General features: G+C 39.0%; 2 protein-coding genes and 1 long non-coding RNA gene across 5 annotated transcripts in view; 2 read left to right on the top strand and 1 right to left on the bottom strand.

Moving 5' to 3' along the window:
* Window positions 1-1,394, top strand: part of LOC107554433 (uncharacterized) — a 3,950-nt gene extending 2,556 nt beyond the window's left edge. Inside the window, exons 2-3 of the mRNA XM_016236934.1 lie at window positions 340-484; window positions 601-1,394. Coding sequence (XP_016092420.1) covers window positions 340-484; window positions 601-967 — 512 coding nt within the window. The 3' untranslated portion in view covers window positions 968-1,394. The remainder of the gene's footprint in view (window positions 1-339; window positions 485-600) is intronic.
* The window catches only part of LOC107554437 (uncharacterized), a 19,790-nt gene extending 10,292 nt beyond the window's left edge, over window positions 1-9,498 (bottom strand). Inside the window, exons 1-2 of the long non-coding RNA XR_001605056.1 lie at window positions 9,028-9,498; window positions 5,927-5,931 (exon numbers count right to left, since the gene is read on the bottom strand). This is a non-coding gene — a long non-coding RNA (uncharacterized lncRNA). The remainder of the gene's footprint in view (window positions 1-5,926; window positions 5,932-9,027) is intronic.
* LOC107554432 (hepatocyte nuclear factor 1-alpha) lies at window positions 2,518-12,229 on the top strand. 3 transcript variants are annotated; one of them, XM_016236931.1, is made up of 11 exons: window positions 2,518-3,508; window positions 5,520-5,719; window positions 5,825-6,005; window positions 6,079-6,287; window positions 6,455-6,594; window positions 8,458-8,590; window positions 10,729-10,911; window positions 11,129-11,244; window positions 11,561-11,614; window positions 11,677-11,761; window positions 11,863-12,229. In XM_016236931.1, exons 1-11 carry the CDS (start codon window positions 3,210-3,212, stop codon window positions 11,988-11,990), a joined length of 1,728 nt encoding a protein of 575 aa, XP_016092417.1. In that variant the 5' UTR covers window positions 2,518-3,209; the 3' UTR covers window positions 11,991-12,229. The 3 variants fall into 3 exon arrangements, with proteins under 3 accessions (XP_016092417.1, XP_016092418.1, XP_016092419.1); XM_016236932.1 differs by having other exon boundaries at window positions 6,085-6,287; window positions 11,863-12,228; XM_016236933.1 differs by lacking the exon at window positions 11,561-11,614 and having other exon boundaries at window positions 2,519-3,508; window positions 6,085-6,287; window positions 11,863-12,227.
* Window positions 12,230-18,657: the final 6,428 nt, after the last annotated feature.

Below are 18,657 nucleotides of genomic sequence, written 5' to 3'. Positions count from 1 at the left end.
GTTTTCCCCCCCCCCCCCCCCCCCCCCCAAAAAGTACTGTAATTAAAACTTTTAGCATGCAATATCACACATTTAAAAACTATATGAATAGTGCTGTTTTCAATATATATTTATAGGCAGGGATGTTAAAAGACAAAGAGGAACCTCAACAGACTGGAATTGCAAAATTTTCTGTCAAAAATTCATTTGCAAAACTAGACCAGCACCAAAACCACCATAAACCTAAATCATGACCCTGGTTATAAGTTATTTTTTTTAGCAGGGTAAAACAATTTTACAATAGGTATATTTACTATGTGACAACAGTGCCCCTAATGTGTCGTTTTCTTACTTGTCAAGACTACAACATTGAGTTTCTGCTCGGCGAGGATGTGCTGTCACCACCGTTGGAGAAAGCAGAAGTTCATTTTCACTTTTCAAACCCCCAACACCTCACCATCCAACCCGTGCTGCCCTCGCTGGAGAAACGAGGGTTCCCTACTAGGTGAGACACAGGAACTTGATAGATGAAGTGAAAATGTTGTTAGCACGGTTCACTCCAAGGAATAGCTTAACTGAACTGCAAATAAAGTCATCACTATTTTCTCTTTCTCTCTGCAGGTACAGTGTCTGGTTGAGAGATGGTGTCGTGGAGCTGAGAGTTGATCTGCTTGCCCTCTTCCAGGCCCTGCAGCTGGTCATCGGAGGAGCCAGTAGAGGTCCAAGCCTGATGGAAATGCATCGGGTGAGGGGCTTGTCCAGACCAGGGGTCGTTGTCCAAAAGCAAAGACCCCCATCCCTTCAAGACACAGAGCCTGTAGTGTGGGGGGAGGTGAATGAGAGCAGGGATGGTGAGACCCCCCTGCAGCCCACTTTAGAGCTGGGACTGGCATTACACTGCAGCTTATTGGACAATATTGCACAGCCCTGTCAAGATTATGGTGTACATCTAGAACATGCACCCTTCATCGCTCTGACGTACAGATAGCAAGACACATGCAGCCGTATCGAACAGTGTTTTAGCAAATACATTTTGAAACTGCTTCTGTGTCCAGCCAAACACCGTCAATCCCTAGCGCTCCCCCTTCACAAGTTCTTTGTGGCCATAAAATCTCCGTCCATTCAGTCCACTAACACCTGGTGTGAATGTTCCCTGGATGGTTCGCTATTTTTAAAGAATTGCTAATGATTCTCATTGTTCTGTGACAATGGTGCTTCAGTAGAAGCTTAGTGTAATTCAGAGTGGCCGATGTTATATGGAACACTATGCACTTCAGGATGTAAATTGAATTTATTAACTTATGGGTGTTATCTGTGAGAAAAAGGTATCACTGTATAAATGTAAATAGTGTATAATTACAGTTCTATATATTAAATTCTTTTTAGCGTTGTATATGCAATGGTTTGTTTCTCTGTTTCTGTGGCCAGTGTATTGTTTCTTCTCAATTATTTGAGATATTTTGTGTCAAAAAAATTCTATATAAATTTGAAAGGCCTCACATACTGAACATAAAGAATTTGGTCATTTTCAGGGTTCATTGAGAACTTAAGAGAAAAAAAAATGTTTCAGATCGTAATTTTGATTAGTCTGTTGAGCATCCAATGCTAGTCAAGTACTCCAATATAAACATTAGGTCATGCAATGCACAACATTTACCAAATCATGTTTACACATATTAGGAACTTCACTACTGTTCAAAATTTTGTAGTCAGAATTTTGAAGTAAAAACTTTCCATTCATCAATGAATCCTAAAAATGCATCACACTTTTCATAAAAAAAGAAGCAATTTTCAACATTGATAATGATGAGATATTTCTTGAGCAGGAAATCAGCATACTAGAAATATCTTTGCTTTAATTATATGAGTTAATGAATTGGGTTGCTGTTTTTTCTTGTTTGCTTAGATATATTTTCCTCCATTTCCAGTTGTACAGTGCAGGTGTACTGCACTTTTCCAGATAATGTTAGTACAGGCCATAGTCTAAGAAACAGTGACATTACCTTTGTAAGTTTACTGCAGTTGTAAAGTGATCATATGGTAATATTTTATGGAACTGTATACTCAAGTTTAAAAAAAGAAACTACACAATAGAGTTTTATGAACAGCCTTGTCTCATTTCTAAAATGTCCCATTTTGTGATTAGTTATGCATTTTTAACTTTAATTTTGAGATATAAACTCCCTTGAACACTTCAAATAAAAAAAATAATAAACATTTAATTTGTTCACTTATAACAGTAGAAATGAACCACATTTTCATCACAAGCAAAATCATTTCCTCTACATCACATATCACCATTCATTCAGGTGGAAATGACATTTACTCATGATAAACAAAGATTTATAAAATAGCTGATTCTTTCTCAAACTTTTTCGCTCTATGTCACCCAGCTGTTCAAAGTCCACAGCATTTTATTTTATTAATTTACATTACATTTTCAGGTCTAGAAATCTTTAAAATCACTTTACAAAATGTGATTTTTACACAATGTGATTTGTACAAATTAACTATAATAAAAATTAATATAAATAATAAATAAATAATTTTAAGTCATCCTTGTGGGCCCCAGCCCCTTTGTTGTTATTCACTAGCATATATTTTATTCTCAATAAAATTCTTTGAAAAATACAACACAGTTTTAAAAATACAATAATATTTTTATGATAGATTTTCGTAGTTCAAAATTGGATGTCTGAGCCTGGAACATGGATAAAACACGGTTTCGTAATAAAGACAAACAAGATGACAGTGCGAGTGTTCAATGTGTTTGTAGTGTTCATTTTTACTGAATAGCTAGACTCTACACTTTGCCCTCAACACAGGCCGAGGCTAAAGTTCACCAAGAGAGAGAGAGAGAGAGAGAGAGAGAGAGAGAGAGACCGACAGAGGAAGGGAGGAGGGGATGAAGGAAAAGCAAGTAGCAAAAAAAAAATCACATTTCCAAGCAAAAGGACAACAGGTATCTAGACTTAATACAGGAGCAAAAGAACACTGGAAAACAAACAGAAGAAAAGGATAAAGAAAATGAAAAGAAGCTGTTCATATGAAAGACAGACTACTGAACTCAAAGCCTGAGACAGAGGTGAATACTGAACGTGTGCGATATTGTTTTGGTGTGTGTGTATGTCTGTTTGCACACAAAGAGTGTGTTGGTAATTGCTTCAGTGACACGGACAAAGCTTCTGTGAGCAAAATATAGACAAAAAACGGCCACTTAAACGTGAGAGATGGAGGGAGGAGAGGGGAGGAGAGCAGGAGGAGAACGAAGCAGCCGGCTGTCGGCCTTACAGGAGCAGCTGGTGTGGTCTCTGCTGGGATCAGGGCTGTCAAAAGAGCTGCTGATCCAGGCCATGGGAGATCTGGAGCGAGAACGGACCTCAGCCGGTGCCGAGAGGATGGACCGGGCCGATGGCGAGAGCTCGGAGGAGGGAGACATGGACAATCCACCTCTTATATTCCGTGAGCTGGAGAGGCTGCCGCCGGAGGAGGCCGCGAGGCAGAGGGCTGAAGTTGACCAGCTGTTACAGTAAGTCTCCTGGTGTCTTCTGATCAATCAATCCAAACTCCATGCAAAATGCACATTCTGAACTATCTATTATGACTTCAGTGCCTCGAATGTTGTTCTTCTAAAGAAACATCATCTAAAGTCTGCTTCTCAACTTCATATTTTACTCCACAAATTCTTGATTAAACCTTCTTCTTTTCTCTAGCTCATCTCAGGTCTCCTCTCTTCTAGTCCTTTCATTTGCTTCCTCTCTTCTCTAGTGCTCTGCTTCCCAACTGATGGGATGAATATAAAGGAGGTTCCACCTTTTTTAGTTACTAATTACCCACCATATTCATTATTCTCTGGCCATTTCAAACGTTTTAATAAATGAGCTACAACGACTGGTTAAAATTAACAGAGTGACACAGTGTCCATCGCTCAGTGTGTGTGTTTGTGTACACATGACAGTGGTGATATTGTAAAGATAGTGCTGTTGTGAGGGGAGGTTTGTTTTCTAAGTGTGTGGATCTTTGAACACAGATATAAATGGACTTATAATGCACTTTATTTAAACATCAAAGGGAATTTGTGAGTGATTTGTAAAGGTAAAATGCATTGCTTTTGGATATGTTTGTGTGTTAGTAAAGCTTTGTGTGTTTGTGTTCACGAGGGTTATTTGCAATCTCTTTTACTGGACTTTGGCCCCTTGTCTCTTGCCTTATCTTACAGTGTAAACATTGCACCCTTTCTACCTCTGTATTATCTATCCTTCCTCTTCCCCTCACCTTCTCCCAAAGCTTAATAAAAAGTCTTAATAAAAAGTTTTTTTTACTTAATCAAGATTTTTCTTCAATATGTTAAAAATAAATTGTAAAATTTCTGAATATGTTGTAATTTCAGGAAACAGTGCCATTAGTATACTATGTGTGTTTACTGATATAATTAACATAATAATGGTCTGTCACACAACACATTTATCTCTAACATGGAATATATGTTTTATCTCTTACTTAGAATATATATTTATGTAATAAGTTATAATAATGTATTCATATATTATTTTCTTTCCAATATCAGCCACTTTGGAGCCTGTCTGTCACAATTACATTTTAAAGGGTGTATGTATTAAAAACTTAATTCTAATTGAAATTAAAATCTTATGCTTATATTAAAGACATTTTTCTGTTCCCGACATCATACTTAACTTAATTATCAGTATTCATTATGTTTATTGAGCATTTTATTATTACTATTTAAAATAACTGCTTTCTATTTTAATACATTTTTTAAAATGTAAATTATTTCTGTATTGCAAATCATTACACCAGTTGTCATTCTAATATGCTGATTTGCTGCTCAAGAAAAATTTCCTATTATAACCAATGTTATGTTTTTGTGGAATCCATTTTTTCCTTGATTTTTAATTAACAGAAAGTTCAGAAGATCAGCATTTATTTGAAATAGTCATCTTTGCAACATTATAAATATCTTTACCATCACGTTTGATCAATTTAATGCATCCTTGCTCAAAAGGGTTAGTTCACCCAAAAATGAAAATTCTGTCATTAATTACTCACCCTCATGTCGTTTCAAACCTGTAAGACCTTCGTTCATCTTCGGAACACAAATTAAGATATTTTTGATGGAATCTGACACAGAACAGCATACAAACGTTTACGTCCAGTGGATATGCTACAAAATGGCACCAGGGTGATGCGGAGGAGACAAATTGTTGAAAAAAGTCGTTATTTTTTTTTCTTTTGCGCACAAAAAGTATTCTCGTAGCTTCGTATAATTGCGGATGAACCACTGATGTCACATGGGTTATTTGACAGATCTCCTTGCTACATTTCTGGACTTGGGAACATTTCAGTTGCATTGCTGTCTATGCAGGGTCAGACAGCTCTCAGATTCCATCAAAAATATCTTAATTTGTGTTCCGAAGATGAACGAAGGTCTTACGGGTTTGAAACGACATGTGGGTGAGTAATTAATGACAGAATTTTCATTTTTGGGTGAACTAACCCTTTAATGTGTTGGTGTGTGTTAGAGAGGATTCTTGGCATGTGGCTAAAATGATGAAGACCTACATGCAGCAGCACAACCTACCACAGAGAGAGGTGGTGGAGTCCACCGGCCTCAACCAATCCCATCTCTCCCAGCACCTCAACAAGGGCACACCCATGAAGAATCAAAAGCGTGCCGCTCTGTACAGCTGGTACGTCAAGAAACAGGCAGAGATCAACCAGCGTGAGTATGACCATTTCTTATTTCTCTTACATAAAATTCTGTTTTAATGCATCTTTAAGAATTACACAATTAGAATGAACGATTCTCACACCCTGATCAATGCAGAGTTCACCAATGCCAGTCGAGGTGTCATGTCAGGAGAGGAATCCGGGGATGATGTGAGAAAGGGACGAAGGAATCGATTCAAATGGGGCCCAGCGTCCCAACAAATCCTGTTCCAGGCCTATGAACGACAGAAAAACCCCAGTAAGGAGGAAAGGGAGGGACTGGTGGAGGAGTGCAACAGGTAACGAGTGATCTGGTTGCCATAACCCAAAATGTAGGTGCGACGTAGGTAATAACTGTTGCATGTATATGAGTTTTAGAGCGGAGTGTCTTCAGAGGGGAGTTCCTCCATCTCAGCTGGCTGGCCTGGGTTATAATTTGGTCACAGAGGTTCGTGTATATAATTGGTTCGCGAATCGGCGTAAAGAGGAGGCATTTCGCCACAAACTGGCACTGGACGTGCCCTACAGCAGCCAATCAGCTCCCTTGACAGGCCAGATGCTACCATCCAGTCCTTTAACAGGTATGACGTCAATCAGGCCCATACCTGTCCCATCTGTTGACTGATATTCTGTTGCATATAAAATAACCTTTTTAATGACCAATGGGTTGATTTTTAATTAATCTCCCTAGATTTCTCCCTAAATCTGACCTGTTTTACCCACCTTTCTATTTGCTGATATCCTAAAGTTCTGAAGTACAGTCAGCCAGTGGTGTGTGAGAGTCTGGGCACAGTGAGAAGCTCCGGTGGTGAAGACAGAGGTCATCTAGCCAGTCCAGTCCAGCTAGAACCCAGTCATACACTCCTGGATACACACCATCACAAATCAGTGAGATTCCTTTACACTATTTTACACACATCACCATACATCAGTGAGATTAAGGGAACAGTTAGTGACTTAAGTGATCACTCCCTGCTGAAAACCCCCCCCAGCTAAAACCAGCCTAAGATGGTTGACTGGTCTTAGCTGGTTTAAGCTGGAAGTAGCAGGTTTTAGCTGGTCTCCCAGACTGGCTAAGCTGGTTTTAGCTAAGTGGCCAAAACCTCTCTAAAACCAGCCTGCTGACCAGCTATGACCAGACTGGATGACCAGCTAAAATCAGCCAACAAGATTAGGCTGGTTTTAGCTGTTTTTTTGCTTTCATCTCGCAATAACGGCAAGCAGGTTGGAAATGAAGTATGAACAAGAAGTTCATACAAGAAGTTAATATTAAGTGACTTATATATACTGTATTGTCTGTCTGTATTTAACCAACGAAAATAGTTCCAAATCGATAGCAGGATCATCAGGCATCTCCGAGCAACACACAGCTGTTTGGCTCCTGAATGAAACTGTGTTTTGAACGAATTGCTTGAGTGAATGATTCAATAACCCATTCATGAAATCAGCCACTTGCTTCGTTCCAGAATGAATTCTTTTGAAGTTCTTTTGAACAAATCAAACGATTCAATGACTCACTCGATAAGACACTGACTTGACGCCAACTAGTGGCGGTTTTTCACATTTAAAAACACCATTTGGGGGAAGTCGTGGCCTAATTGTTAGAGAGTCGGACTCGTAACCCAAAGGTAGCGGGTTCGAGTCTCGTACCGGCAGGGATTGTAGGTGGGGGGAGTGAATGTACAGCGCTCTCTTCCACCTTCAATACCACGACTGAGGTGCCCTTGAGCAAGGCACCGAACCCCCAACTGCTCCCCGGGCGCCGCAGCAAAAATGGCTGCCCATTTCTCCGGGTGTGTGTTCACGGTGTGTGTGTGTGTTCACTGCTGTGTGTGTGCACTTTGGATGGGTTAAATGCAGAGCACTAATTCCAAGTATGGGTCACCATACTTGGCCACATGTCACTTCACTCACTCACTCGTTTCATTTTTTCCCATTTCTTATTTCTAAACATTTATGACTCTCTTTGTTCTGCAGAACACACTGTTTTTGTCCATACCGTGAAAGTTATGGCGCTTTTCCACTGCATGGTACGGCACGGTACGGTTCACTTTTGGGGGGTTTTCCACTGGGTACAGTACCTGGTACCTGGTAATTTTTTTAGTACCACCTCGGTTGGGGTTCCAAGTGTACCGTACCGTTACCAAAACGTGACGTGTAAACTCTGCTGATCACGGATTGGCCGGAGAGAACCATCACTACCTGCGTCACTGAACTTGCAACACAAACACAAAAGAACCGCTAGATTTAAATCAGCACAGCCAGCGAAGGATCGAACGCAACTGTTTTGAAAAACAAAAGTGGCTGTTCCCCTGTTGAGGAAGTACAGACGGTCCTCTCGTTGATAGCAGAGGAGCGGATCCAGCGAGAGATTGATGGGGCGACGCGGAATGAAAAGGTTTTTTAGGAGTCGCGGCAGTAGAGGCGGCGCAACTATAACGACATGTGATTAATCCCGCCCATTCTAAAGCGATACTAAACTGCAGTGGAAACGCAAACCGAGCCGAACCGAGCCGTGCCGTACCGTACTGAGCCGTACCGAGCCGAGTCGTACCACGCAGTGGAAAAGCGCCATAAGTGTGGTCCAAAACAACACTGGACTCCACTGAATTTCATTGTATGGACAAAAACACTGAGACTTTTAAATCTTCATTAAATGATGACATCATTTTCATTTTTTCCCCTTTGCTATGCATTTAAGGCAAATGGAAGCTGAAACCTGAAAGGCAAATTTTCCATTTTCTCTCTTAGGCATCTGGCGGTGGCTCCTTACCTCCTGTTAGTACTCTCACTTCCTTGCATGGAGTGTCAGGATCCTCTGCTACTCCTCCAGGACTGATCATGCCAAGTGTTATGAGTCTGGGGGACTCCTCACTTTTCATAGGTACAATCAGGGCCGTTTTAACCATAGGGCTAGGCGGGGCTGAAGCCCCGGGGCCCGAGCAAGGAGGGGGCCCGTGATTGGCTGTGGAGTAGATTGACTGGAGCGCCGATCGCCAAAGCTACCAAGCCCCCCATTTATTAGCGCTATTTAGTTGAGCTTTTCCGTAAATTCCATGCATTACCATTTGAAATTGAAACGTAAAGTCTGAATTTGGTTTACCAATCAAATGCATTTATTCTATATTCGACTTTTGAACGATATGCGCACGTATCTATCAGGTGATTGCTGCCCAGTAGCCTATGTCTGCATTCACCTCTCTTCACTTAGTTCTGGAGTAATCTGGAAATGGTCACGCAAAGAACAATTCAATAAGTAAAAATGTCAGCAATTCTAAAAGAGAGAGGGGCTTCAAATACAAACGACATAAAAAACATGACAGCTATCAGGTTATTTTACTAAAGCTGATGATGGAGTGGAAGTTGCCGGAAAAGCAAGTGAACCGGGCACACGGAGCAGACAAAAACAGTGTCATCGTCCACACAGATTTTAGGTTAGTTTGATTATTAACTGGATTTATATTGTTTTTGTGTTTGAACAAACTATATTCATTTAAGGGTTGGGAGATAATCCGGTAGAAATATATCAATCGTTGATTGAAGAGCGTCATGATGTAGTCTAAGCTTATCATTTCAAGGTGTTTTAAAACAAATGGTTTATACTGTTCACGGACATTACGCTGCGGGGCAGAATTCATTCTGGTAAATGCGTGCGTTAAAACGGTTTCTACCTGATACACCTGCTCGTATTACTGACTAAACTTTCGCTCCTTGTGCTTAAACGCTCAAATACACATAGTTATGTGTCAAAATGCCCGTCTTTGCGAGTATCCTCGTAAACACAGTTATTTGTGTCTTAAATGAATGTTAATAGTAAAAGATAAAGCATGTGTTAGGCTATATGAGATCCTTCTATATGATGAGATCTTAAAATGATATTCACCCAAAAATGAAGATACTGTCATCATATATACTTACCCTCAAATTGTTCTAAACCTCTATGAATTTCCTTTTTCTCCTCAACATAAAAGAAGATATTTTGAAGAATGATCGTAACCAGTTTCTGGTCCCAACTGACTCCAATAGTGTTTTTTTTCCTTTTTCTTCTTCTTCTCATATATGGAAGTAGTGAGGGCCCAGCAACTGTTTGAAGCTTATTTTTACTTAGGCTAGTATTATTTTTTATTGATATTGAAATTGGTAACAAAAATTATGAAATTTCAGTGCATCAAGAATTTTGATATGGTATAAAAATCCTATTTAAAGCATTATATATATATATATATATATATAAGGTACCTATATATATAGGGTAAAAGCCGCCTTTGATATTATTTTCATCTAAACCAATAAATGGCACAAAAACGTGGCGTAGCACTTTCCAAAACATCCGTTTTTAAAGATGCACATGTATATTTGTCTGATCTTTGACGCGATGGCGCGCAGCAGTGCAAAGTTGATTCTGTGCTTACTTGATCTAATATGTTATGTTTTTAAAAATGTTGTAGATTTAAGTAGCAAATGAGAATCGCTAAAATTAATGTATATATCTTGAGAGAAAGGTCTTCTTTGTGATTTTCAGTTTTGTTTTAGATAATTAAAGCAATAGTTTTTAAATAAGGAAAGAATATGTAAAAGTATGGTATTTTAGCCCCCTGCTGTTGGGGCTAAAGGCGCACAGTAATTAACATGATAATTAATAGATGGCTGACTTTTCCATTTGTTGACCTGACATGGTTAGATTCAGATGGTAAAGATCATATATTATTTTGGGTGTCCGTATTAGAGATAATCACCATGTTTAGAATGAAACCATCATATTTAAAAACATGATATTAATCATATCATATAATAAAATATAGTTTGCTATAAATATATATTCAATTATTATTGGATCTCCTTCAATACTTTCCTGTATATATATATCTCATTATTTTGATGGGGGCCCGGCAGTAAGTCATAGCCCCGGGGCCCAGTGCGGTCTTAATGCAGCCCTGGGTACAATGCATATATAGTAATCTGCATTAATAGTTTAACACCAACACACTGCTAATTAATGCTAACAGATGTCTTTTATTGTAGGCTTGACGTCCTCTCAACCACAGACGGTCATCAACAATGTAGGGGGAGGTTTTACTACCCTTCAGCCAATCTCATTTCAGCAGCAGCTTCACACTTCAGCTCAGCAGCCAATAGTGCAGCAGCTTCAGAGTCATATTGGTCCAAGCTCCTTCATGGCAACAATGGCTCAGTTACCATGCCACAGTAAGTTCTTAATTAGAGGTCTGAGTAATTCATTAGTGGTGCATCAAGACAAGCATCACTATTATTTGGTGGACATTTGAACTGACTTGAAAACTTCTAGCAATGCTCTAGAAACCACCCAGAACAGTGATTTTTAAATGGACAGACCTAGTTTTTCTCATTTCAGAAAAATAGTGTGGACTTCACCAAAATTCTGCTGTAATACTGTGTGTTTCAGTGTACAGCAAAGCAGACCTGAGCTCTTACCCCTCCTCCAGTCTTCTGTCCCAGGCTATGGTCATCGCAGACAGCAACAGCATTGGGACACTGACTAACCTCACAGCTCTTCGACAGGCATGAGCCAAACGCAAACTCATCATACTGACATGATTACATGCACATCATTTTCAGATTAAGGGCTATATAACGGGCTTTATATAGAAGAAAGATTTACATGTTCCACAGACTTTGGCATATTCATATGAATATGGCATTCAGCTTATCCTGAATAAACTAAGAAATTAATTTACCCATAACAACTTTTGCCATGTGCACATGTAAATTAATATTCTGTTACAAAATATGTTCCACATAAAGTGTAAAAATGATCAGTAGACAAAAAGGAATTTATCTTTAATTTATTTATCTATCTTTAATCTATTCATTACAGCAATTCAAAGCAAAACAGTATTTGAGGAATTCAAGACAACTCTTCAGTCCTCAGGTAAAACAGCATGTGAATCTACAGCAACTCTTTTAAATGCTCTATCATTTCCTCTCCATCAGATTTTCACCTCAGATCCTGAGGGTCATGCTGAAACTCCTATTGAAGAGGAGTCTTTACATCTGCAGTCCACTTCACCAGAGCCAGGTACAGACCCTCTCAGACCTTGTGTTTAATCTAACCATATTCAGATGATACTGATATATAACCATTCACCATCTCTGATTATCTTTTAATTAAATTTCCAGTGTCTTCCGGCAGTTTGGATCTCTACCCTCAGACACAGACGAATGAAACCCATCCTTCTCACCTGCTCTCCTCTCCACCCGGAGATATAGACCCTTACATCACACAGATGGTCTCTACTGCACAATAGCTGCGGCTACTGATGGAAATACCCCTGAGAGCTGGTGCATATAAGAAAACTAACTTTTTAAAATACACTGGAGAGCAAAAATAAATGAAATAAATAAAACAAAAATTAACAGTCCTTCACAAAAAAGGGGAAAAAAAACTTTAAAATCCATATTATTAAAACCTTTAAATTATGCTCCATAAAAGAACTGAGTACAATTCAAAATGGAATCTTATGTGAACATTAGCATGTATATAATTAAAATTTTAGATTTCAAATTGTGTGACTGTAATAAATTACAGTAAAATTATAAATGTAATTGTTTTAGATTTCTTTGTCTGGTCAGGCTGTAAGACTGATTAAAATGAATAAAAAGTCTAGAAAAATAGTAAAATGGTGAAAACATGATTCATCAGACCTGGCCACCTTCTTCCATTGCTCCGTGGTCCAGTTCTGATGCTCAAGTGCCCACTGTTGGTGCTTTCGGCTGTGGACAGGGGTCAGCATGGGCTCCCTGACTGGTCTGAGGCTATGCAGCCCCATACGCATCAAACTGCAATGCACTGTGTATATTCTGACACCTTTTAATCAGAACCAGCATTAACTTCTTGAGCAATTTGAGCTACAGTAGCTCATCTGTTGGATCGGACCACACGGGCCAGCCTATTATCTATATTACTGTACTGTACCTATGTGTACATGCAACTTTGTATGAAACCAAATGATGAGTTTGCTTACGTTCTTCATCTTCATCTCTGTTTTCAGACTGATCAGGTTCAAAACACTTCTGAAATGTAACTACTGTGCATTTGTAAAATTTGTATGACAAGCTGAAGATACTCAGTAGAAATAACAGGTCTTGTATGGGTCTCAACCATCCAAAAAGGCTCCTACCTTTTTTGCCACATGGGATTGAAGTTCTGGTGTTGTCCCAAGCTCATTCCCATCATGTTCATGATTTGAAACATTGGTTCTGTGTAACAAATTTAACTGTGTAACAAATTTTAAAATTTAACTCACTACAAAATAACCACTGAAATCCAATCTCAAAGTGTTGATTATTCATACTGACCAGTAGCGTAGCGCAAATCTCTAACACAGGGACAAGTGAGTAAAGATTGTTAGAGGAGAATATCATATCCAGATTGCTCACTAAAACATCCAGGTGTCCTTCATTTCGTTAAACAAGAAAATAACCGAGATGAAAAGTCAGAAGACCACGACTTTGCAGTTTCGAATGCTCTTCTCTCACTGGATCAGGAGACTTGTGGATATACTGGGGCTGGCGATGGTGAGTGCATCCTCTCCATTATACCTGTAAAGGTGAAATCAAAGAAGAGTGAAAAATCAGTAGAGACTTATCCTTTCCTAGACCCAGGAAGCACAACCACTTTTTGCACAGAAGATATCATGCATTAACTGAACATACAGGGCAAGAAGACTAATTTTCTGCTTTGTACTATGGGTCAACAAAGAAAGGTGCGGGGATACTTGCTGTCTGACTTAAAAGTTTGTGGTTTAAAAAAGAATACTTATATCGATCTACATAATGTCCTGACTCAGCAACACTTGCCTGTGAAAGAAGGGAACATACCTAAACAGGAGGATATTGAGAAATGGCCTTACCTGCATGAGGTTCGTCTTCCACATATTCAGGCTGCAGTAGTGCTACATATTGGAGTGAATTCTCATATGGGCATGGAACCATGGAAGATGATAAACAGCAGAAGCAACGGGCCTTATGCAGTGAAGACAGTTCTTGGCTGGATAGTCAATGGACCGAAAGAAGAGAGCATCTAGACAAGAAAATCTGGTATACAGAGCTGTACAGTGAATCGCACATCTGTGGAGATGATTGAAGATTTGCTGATGAAGCAGTTTAATCTTGATTTTCCTGAGAGTCGTTATGAGGATAATTCTGAAATGTCTCAAGAAGACAGACAGTTCATGATGTCTGTGACCAAGTCTACTCAACAGCGTCTCAAGAGCCTTCAGACTCAAAAGGAATCCTAGTTCCATGAGGACTACACCGGATTTATGAACAACATAATTGAGAAAGGGTTCACTGAGAAAGTACCGGATGAGAATTTTGCACCTTGGTGATGGAAAGGTGTGGTTTTCATTCCACACCACGGGGTTTATCATCAGAAAAAGAAAAAAATCTGTGTTGTCTTCGGCTGTAATGCATCTTACCAAGGATACTTCAGTTACTTCAAGGGCCTAACCTCACCAACACGCTTATTGGGGTGTTGACTAGATTCTGTGAGGAGCCGATTGCAATGACAATGTTTTATCAGGTTTGAGTACCTAGTGAGGATGCAGACTTCCTGAGGTTTCTCTGGTGGCCAGATCAACCTAGATCAAGATGACGAGGAGTACAGGATGTGTGCACACCTGTTTGGGGCAACGTCTTCACTGAGTTGTTCTTGTTACACTCTTCAAAGAACAGCAGAAGATGAAATCAACGACACTACTCCAGAAGCAACTCAGGCACTCTTGAAGAATTTTTACAATTATGATTGCCTTAAATCAGTGGCAACTGAAGAACAAGCAGCCATTCTTGCAAGAGACATCAGAGTGCTTTGAAATTGAGGTGGGTTCCATTTGACAAAATAGACTAGAAATAGGAGAACTGTACTTTCGTCCATCCCTGAAGAGGAATGAGCCACTGACATGAAAGACTTAGATCTGGACAGTGGGTTGCTTCCCATGGAAAGAGCATTGGGAATTCTGTGGTGTACAAAGAATGACACGTTTAATTTTAAGATTGAAGTGCAAAACAAACCAGTTATCAGAAGAGGTATATTGTCAGCTGTTGGCGCTTTTTACGACCTTCTTGGGTTCCTAGCACCATTTGTGCTACCAGCAAAGCTCATTCTGAAAGACCTTTGTTGAGAGAAAATAGCATGGGATGAGAAAATTGTAGAGAAAAAGGCTGAGAGGCAGCTGTCCTGGCTGGAACATTTGCAGAAGCTCGCAAACTTCAGTGGCTACGTTTACATGCACAATTTTTGGTTCAATCGGACTGAATTCATTCCAATTGATGAATCTGAATGTAGTGTTTACATGAACGCTAAATAAAGTGATCGGGTTGATGTGCGCGTTTATATGTCACAAGCTTCAAATCGGAATGGATTTTTTTTACATGCGCACACTGCACAAATATAGAGTTTCTCACTGTTTTCACATAATAACCACTCTCCTACACGGTTTCTTTATTTGTTTTTAACAGCAGAATTAATATTTATCCATTTATGGATAAATATACATATAAACCGCTGTGCCGTACTGCTCATAATTATCATGCAAAAAATGCCCCTAACCGCACCCAAAACCGGTCGCCTGTGGATGAGAATCCAAAACAAGGACTGGTGGGAGGTTGTCCTGCTCCAATTCACAGTTGCCGAGTGAAAGGAGAGTTTTATAATGACAGACACGCATTTACACAACACTTCAAAAGGAAGAGCCACTCGTTCCGCGCATCATACGTCATTACGCTATTTCTGCGTCATTGCACATGCGCAGTCCTTTCAGTTTGTGTTTACATGCACTCTCAATCGTATTAGAAAAGGAATAAACCACCCCCTTCAATCCGATCGAAATTTAATTCCGATCAAGCTCAATCGGATACATTAAGGTGTTTTACATGAAGGCTTTTCAGTCCGATTGAGCCGTCAATCTGATTACAAACGGATTATTTGGTTGTGTGAGTAGATGTATCAAACCTGCAGGATTTGGGCATGTCAAGACCTTTCAATTGCACCACTTTGCAGATGCTAGCGAGAACGGATAAGGGACTGTCACATACCTTTTGCAGACAAATGACCATGATCAAAAGAGCTGCATGCTTATGATGGGAAAGTCCAGAGTGGCACCACTCAAGCAGGGGATGACGGGGGTTGGTGTTAAAGAATTGTGTTATAATAACCCATACAAATACAACTCATTATATACACTATAAACACTTTAAAGGAGACAGACATGTAGATGCTTGTGAAAGATGTTTTCTGTTTTGGAGGGATGATTTTTTTAAAATCATACCCTATTTATTGTGTAAAAATTTGTTAACACTTTACTATATTTAAGGGTGGATAATTTTATCAGTTGTTTATTGCAACAATACATAACTACAATAACTGTCTAGTGCTCTTATGAAAGTTTAGCATGATTTGTGAAAATGTAACTATACTGAATGACATGGCATGGACCTACTTGTTCTACAGATCTGCGTGTACTAGTGTTAAATGCTACTGTTTTTGACAGGGTTAATAACTTTATGACATATAATATCATGATAAGTTTTGCGTTTATTGATGAATCTGAATGTAGTGTTTACATGAACGCTAAATAAAGTGATCGGGTTGATGTGCGCGTTTATATGTCACAAGCTTCAAATCGGAATGGATTTTTTTTACATGCGCACACTGCACAAATATAGAGTTTCTCACTGTTTTCACATAATAACCACTCTCCTACACGGTTTCTTTATTTGTTTTTAACAGCAGAATTAATATTTATCCATTTATGGATAAATATACATATAAACCGCTGTGCCGTACTGCTCATAATTATCATGCAAAAAATGCCCCTAACCGCACCCAAAACCGGTCGCCTGTGGATGAGAATCCAAAACAAGGACTGGTGGGAGGTTGTCCTGCTCCAATTCACAGTTGCCGAGTGAAAGGAGAGTTTTATAATGACAGACACGCATTTACACAACACTTCAAAAGGAAGAGCCACTCGTTCCGCGCATCATACGTCATTACGCTATTTCTGCGTCATTGCACATGCGCAGTCCTTTCAGTTTGTGTTTACATGCACTCTCAATCGTATTAGAAAAGGAATAAACCACCCCCTTCAATCCGATCGAAATTTAATTCCGATCAAGCTCAATCGGATACATTAAGGTGTTTTACATGAAGGCTTTTCAGTCCGATTGAGCCGTCAATCTGATTACAAACGGATTATTTGGTTGTGTGAGTAGATGTATCAAACCTGCAGGATTTGGGCATGTCAAGACCTTTCAATTGCACCACTTTGCAGATGCTAGCGAGAACGGATAAGGGACTGTCACATACCTTTTGCAGACAAATGACCATGATCAAAAGAGCTGCATGCTTATGATGGGAAAGTCCAGAGTGGCACCACTCAAGCAGGGGATGACGGGGGTTGGTGTTAAAGAATTGTGTTATAATAACCCATACAAATACAACTCATTATATACACTATAAACACTTTAAAGGAGACAGACATGTAGATGCTTGTGAAAGATGTTTTCTGTTTTGGAGGGATGATTTTTTTAAAATCATACCCTATTTATTGTGTAAAAATTTGTTAACACTTTACTATATTTAAGGGTGGATAATTTTATCAGTTGTTTATTGCAACAATACATAACTACAATAACTGTCTAGTGCTCTTATGAAAGTTTAGCATGATTTGTGAAAATGTAACTATACTGAATGACATGGCATGGACCTACTTGTTCTACAGATCTGCGTGTACTAGTGTTAAATGCTACTGTTTTTGACAGGGTTAATAACTTTATGACATATAATATCATGATAAGTTTTGCGTTTCCCTTACCGAATGTCGTATCCTGTCAGCAAAAACCTGTCCATGGGTTATTTTATTGCTTTCAGTTTACTATAAGTGCCGGCGATGAAGTGTTGCCAGCAGTGGTGTAGTCCTAAAGAAAAAAGTGGTTTACTATTACCCAGTAATATTACCCCCCCCCCCCATGAATTTAATGTTTTATTTTATGCAACTGGGTAGAAAAAAATAACTTGATATGAATTCATGAAATAAATATTTCCAGATAATATTTTCTTAAATTTGCTTTGGCTTTAGCACAGTGGAAATTTAAAAGACAATAATTTAATAAAAAATCATTTATATTTATACATTTTTCTCAAACAGCATAAGTGGGTCTTTATACATGTAAAACATATAGCTAATGTTATAATTTAGGAAGGGAATCATCTCCTGCAAGAGGATTTTCCAGCGTGTAGCGTGAAAAACTAAAGTTTTATACAAATAGGCCTATATGGATAACATTAATTACATATAGCCTACATAAAGCATGCAAAGAGAGCTCCCTAAAAACCTGTCATTCATCTTAGCTGATTGCGATCTCACAAAGTTCCGTTATAATCAATGAATCTCTCTGTACTGCACAATTAATCTTGTATTTACATCGTTATAATATGATGGTTCTCGAGCTTGCAGAACTGAGCACTGGACAAAAACTCCAGCGTTTTAAGCGTTGAATGGGTTCTAACTTTAATGCCTCTGATTGGTCATTGCGTTCAATAAATTAACAGGTATGTATGTGATTAGCTACATTGCTGAACGCTGTAAATGTAAATTGAAACCTGTTACGTTCTCCGGAGTGCAAACACAGATGTGCACTAGATAGTTTGCCAAATCTGTTTATTACAGCTTCAGGCTGGGAAATCTCATACTCATCCAGGCCATCCTATACACCCACAACAAATTCTGAAACCACAAACAACCCTATTATTTGTATGGCTTTCACAAAGGTCTAAACCCTTAGGCTGGAGCTGTGCAAAATTATTTAAGGTTCTTGAACTGCACCTTCACTTCCATTTTCCCCAATATCTCTGTCCATCCCTTGCGTATACGTGTTTTTTTTCTTGTACCTGTCACTTCTTCACCAGCAGGTCTA

Source organism: Sinocyclocheilus grahami, unplaced genomic scaffold, assembly GCF_001515645.1.
Source record: "Sinocyclocheilus grahami isolate Dianchi unplaced genomic scaffold, SAMN03320097.WGS_v1.1 scaffold501.1, whole genome shotgun sequence".
NCBI classification, from domain to species: domain Eukaryota; kingdom Metazoa; phylum Chordata; class Actinopteri; order Cypriniformes; family Cyprinidae; genus Sinocyclocheilus; species Sinocyclocheilus grahami.
This window is presented reverse-complemented; position numbering and strand designations above follow the sequence as displayed.

Coding starts and splice junctions, on each gene's coding strand:
- LOC107554432 (XM_016236931.1), top strand. CDS start 3,210: ATGGAGGGAGGAGAGGGGAGGAGAGCAGGAGGAGAACGAAGCAGCCGG. Junction 3,509..5,519: donor GAAGTTGACCAGCTGTTACA/GTAAGTCTCCTG, acceptor GGTGTGTGTTAG/AGAGGATTCTTGGCATGTGG. Junction 11,245..11,560: donor ACCTCACAGCTCTTCGACAG/GCATGAGCCAAA, acceptor TATTCATTACAG/CAATTCAAAGCAAAACAGTA.